The sequence below is a fragment of the Puntigrus tetrazona genome, chromosome 8 (assembly GCF_018831695.1).
Source record: "Puntigrus tetrazona isolate hp1 chromosome 8, ASM1883169v1, whole genome shotgun sequence".
Taxonomy (NCBI): Eukaryota; Metazoa; Chordata; class Actinopteri; order Cypriniformes; family Cyprinidae; genus Puntigrus; species Puntigrus tetrazona.
In genome coordinates, this window is record NC_056706.1 from 19,196,443 (window position 1) to 19,200,087 (window position 3,645).

Consider the following 3,645-nt stretch of genomic DNA (forward strand, 5'->3'; position numbering starts at 1 on the left):
TCTTTATTAAGCCGACTTTCAACACTCAGGAATGTAACAACGACACAACTACACCAGACTCCGTCATTTATCAGGGCAGCTGTCGCGCTTAAATTCTTTTCGCAAACTTGTGAAAACTGTGAGGGGAAACTGGCACATCGCCGCGCGCTGCTGCGTGCTCTCTGGAGATTTATATTTAAAGCCTTTTGCTCCGCGGAGGCTCGCGCATCTGGGTAACCTAGATTTAAGCATTCCAGTATATTTGTTTTGTAAGCGCTTGTTAAGGATTCCGAACGTTATTTTTTATGCCTGATTTGAACTTTAGAATATGTAAAATGTTAAAAGCGAGTAATTGTTACTCTAATCATTTATGGAAGCACAACATTGCGCAGCTTTTTCGTATGGGAAATTAATCGATCTGTGGCAACACGGCTTGTATTTCTGCTTCGGTTCTAGTCGTTTTTGTTTGTTTTGTTTCAGTTTTTCCCCTCACGTTATCTGTCGTCTATAAAAAAAAAACATTCTGAAGTTGATCATTTACTGAAAGAGCTGTAAATTCTAGGTTTATCCGAACCGTACATTATAATTAAATATATGGAGCCTATCCGACATTTTATTAATTCGATGCCTGCCTTTTAAATTAAGTTGCGCTTTTCCATAATTATCCCATAACCCAGATGACGCTTTTTGCAAATTTGACGCAAAGTAATAAACCTCGACGAGATGTGACAGAACAATGGCTCACGGAATCTTTAGCTCAGTGAACAATGTATTCATTCGTTTCTACGTAAGATCGTTTATTTAATTTCAGACGAACATATTTTACTACGTTATATTACAAAAAAAGAGAGACTATTCAATTTATTCTGGCCACATTCGGATTACTAATAGAGACGATTAGTCCACGTGCTTCAACCTCAGTTGCCGCGCTTTGGCAGTCATGGCAAGCGCGTGCTCTACCGGCACGGGTCTGCATGGCCACAACATCAACGGCACCGGAGGCACGTCTTCACCGACTTGTAACCAGAGCATGATAAAACTCCCTCCGTACACTCCAGAAGCCACAGCAGCCTTTGCAACGGCCATCACGTTGATGATTCTTATCACAATAGTTGGCAATATCCTGGTCATCATTGCTGTTTTAACCAGCCGCTCACTGCGAGGACCCCAGAACCTCTTCTTGGTGTCCCTCGCGGCTGCGGACATTCTGGTAGCCACGCTCATCATCCCATTTTCACTGGCCAATGAACTAATGGGCTACTGGTATTTCCGGTCCGTGTGGTGTGAGATCTACCTGGCGCTGGACGTGTTGTTCTGCACTTCTTCCATAGTACACTTGTGCGCCATCAGCCTAGACCGATACATGTCCATCTCGCGCGCCGTCACGTACGGCGCACAGCGGACGCCCAAACGCATCAAATGTGCCATTTTGGTGGTGTGGCTGATCTCAGCAGTCATCTCCTTTCCACCGCTGCTCTCCATGAACAAGAACAAAGGTGGCGCCGATTCGGGTGGGCTGCCACAGTGTGAGCTCAACAACGAGCGCTGGTACATCCTGTACTCCACTATCGGTTCCTTCTTTGCTCCTTGTCTGATTATGATCTTGGTTTACATGCGGATCTACCAGATCGCCAAGCAGCGCACGCGGTGTCCTCCAGGGGAGCCCCGCAAAGAGGTCCCGGCCAATGCCGCAAACCCACAGCACAAGGTCCACACGGAGGGTCTACAAAACGGAAGAGGCGACGAAACGCCCTCAATCTTGCAGAAAAAACCCAGGCCTCCAACTCTGGCCGTGTCCCAAGTGGAGTCCGCCCAGCAGGCGGCGAGCCCCCCAATCTCCAACAAACACCTGCAAGCCCCTTCAACGGCCCTGACACCGACCACCCCGTGCCCCTCACCGTCTCCCTCGAATTCGTCCGAAATGGCTCCTAATAAAGCCAAAGGGGGGAAAANTTCCCAAGTGGAGTCCGCCCAGCAGGCGGCGAGCCCCCCAATCTCCAACAAACACCTGCAAGCCCCTTCGACGGCCCTGACGCCGACCACCCCGTGCCCCTCACCGTCTCCCTCAAATTTGTCCGAAATGGCTCCTAATAAAGCCAAAGGGGGGAAAAAGGCGAAGAAGGCCATGAAACTGCCCGACAATAATAACGGAGAGAGCATGAGCTCAGACTCGGACACAGAGCAAGGTGGAAGGGGGCTGGAGGTCCCGTGCACCCCAGGCGTGACGCCCAGCGGCATCCATTCTCCGGCCACCATACAGAAATACAGAGACATGATTGCCACCGCCAAAGGTGCCAAGCTAGTGACCCGGAAGACGAAGCAAGAAGGAACGCCCAACTCCGCACGCCGCAAAGCCATGGTGAACCGAGAGAAGCGCTTCACCTTCGTGCTGGCGGTGGTGATTGGCGTCTTTGTCATCTGCTGGTTCCCTTTCTTCTTCTCGTACAGCCTACAGGCTGTGTGCCCGGAAACCTGCACCCTGCCCGAGCCGCTCTTCAAGTTCTTCTTTTGGATCGGCTACTGCAACAGCTGCCTAAACCCGGTCATCTACACCATCTTCAACAAAGACTTCCGCAGAGCCTTCAAAAAGATCCTCTGCAAGAACACCAAAGGCACATTCTTCTGAAGCTCCTGAGGTGGATCCTCTCCCCTTATTCAGAACACAGACTAAAAGAAGCACAATAACAGTGCTGTTGCGAAGTAAACGAAGGGCTTTTTGTGCTGCCCGGTGCACTGAGGACACCATGCTACTCAAATGACTCCAGGTTACTGGATTCCTGGTATTTGTGTTATAAAATGGGGCTAATCCAAAAATATTCACAGACTTTGACAAATCAAGGCTGAACACAAAAGAACTTACTGGGACTATCGCACACCTGCAAGGACAACGACACGGAGGTCGGTTACAAAGGTTATTGTATCTTTTCTGTTTTCTGTTATCTCGCCTTTCTACGAACACCAGAGCTTGGAGATACTGCAAGCGCGGATTTCTCTAAGGATTTCAGAGGTACACCATTCAGAATCTTTACGTACAGCTTTTCCATGCTGACTGGTCTACCAATGCCTACACAGCATTACTTCTGAGGAACAAAGACGTGAAATGCTCCTGTGGAAATCCTTGCCAGGGGCGATGTGTATGAAAAGAGCTGACGCAAGTCTCTCCGATCGAACGTTAAGGCTTCTAGTTACAGATCCCCCTCCAGTGTAAGACCACTGAGGAGTTTTTCTGCCATGCTGTGAGGCAGAAAGGCTCTGTGAATACAGAACACCTGTCACGGATGGAAGCCTTTCTGTCTCTTTGCATCTTGGACTGGTTGCCAGCAGGCTTTAAGATGGCAAAATGTTTATTACGAGAACTTAATATGTGTATTCGTATCAAAAGTCATTTTCATTTTTAAAATGATAAGACTCTTTGCGTCGTCCAAAATGACTTGAGACTTTTTGGTGACTGCATCATATGACACAAACACCTCCTGAGGTGCTCTTTCTGACTTGGTTCAGCACTTTTCTTTGTATAAAAGAACAAACGATCATTTGTTGGTGTACACTGATCTACTGCACCCTAAATGTCTGAGCATTCAGCAGGGTGATACTTTGGGACTAAGGGCTGATAGCAGTGATGCTTTCTTTTTCTTTGGTCATTGTCTTTTTGCTAATGATCCTTGC

At 48.1% G+C, this 3,645-nt stretch overlaps 2 protein-coding genes across 2 annotated transcripts in view; both read left to right on the forward strand.

Moving 5' to 3' along the window:
• Positions 1-7: 7 nt before the first annotated feature.
• On the forward strand, positions 8-3,639 carry LOC122349950 (alpha-2B adrenergic receptor). The gene is made up of 2 exons (XM_043246102.1): positions 8-1,907; positions 2,067-3,639. Exons 1-2 carry the CDS (start codon positions 920-922, stop codon positions 2,603-2,605), a joined length of 1,527 nt encoding a protein of 508 aa, XP_043102037.1. The 5' UTR covers positions 8-919; the 3' UTR covers positions 2,606-3,639.
• LOC122350733 (L-rhamnose-binding lectin CSL3-like) overlaps positions 3,546-3,645 on the forward strand; it is a 1,660-nt gene continuing 1,560 nt past the window's right edge. The window contains exon 1 of the mRNA XM_043247421.1: positions 3,546-3,565. Coding sequence (XP_043103356.1) covers positions 3,546-3,565 — 20 coding nt within the window. The remainder of the gene's footprint in view (positions 3,566-3,645) is intronic.

Excerpts from the sequence above, each read along its gene's own strand:
- LOC122349950 (XM_043246102.1), top strand. The coding sequence starts at position 920 with ATGGCAAGCGCGTGCTCTACCGGCACGGGTCTGCATGGCCACAACATC. Across the intron at positions 1,908-2,066 it reads GAATTCGTCCGAAATGGCTC|CTAATAAAGCCAAAGGGGGG; the intron begins CTAATAAAGCCA and ends CCGAAATGGCTC.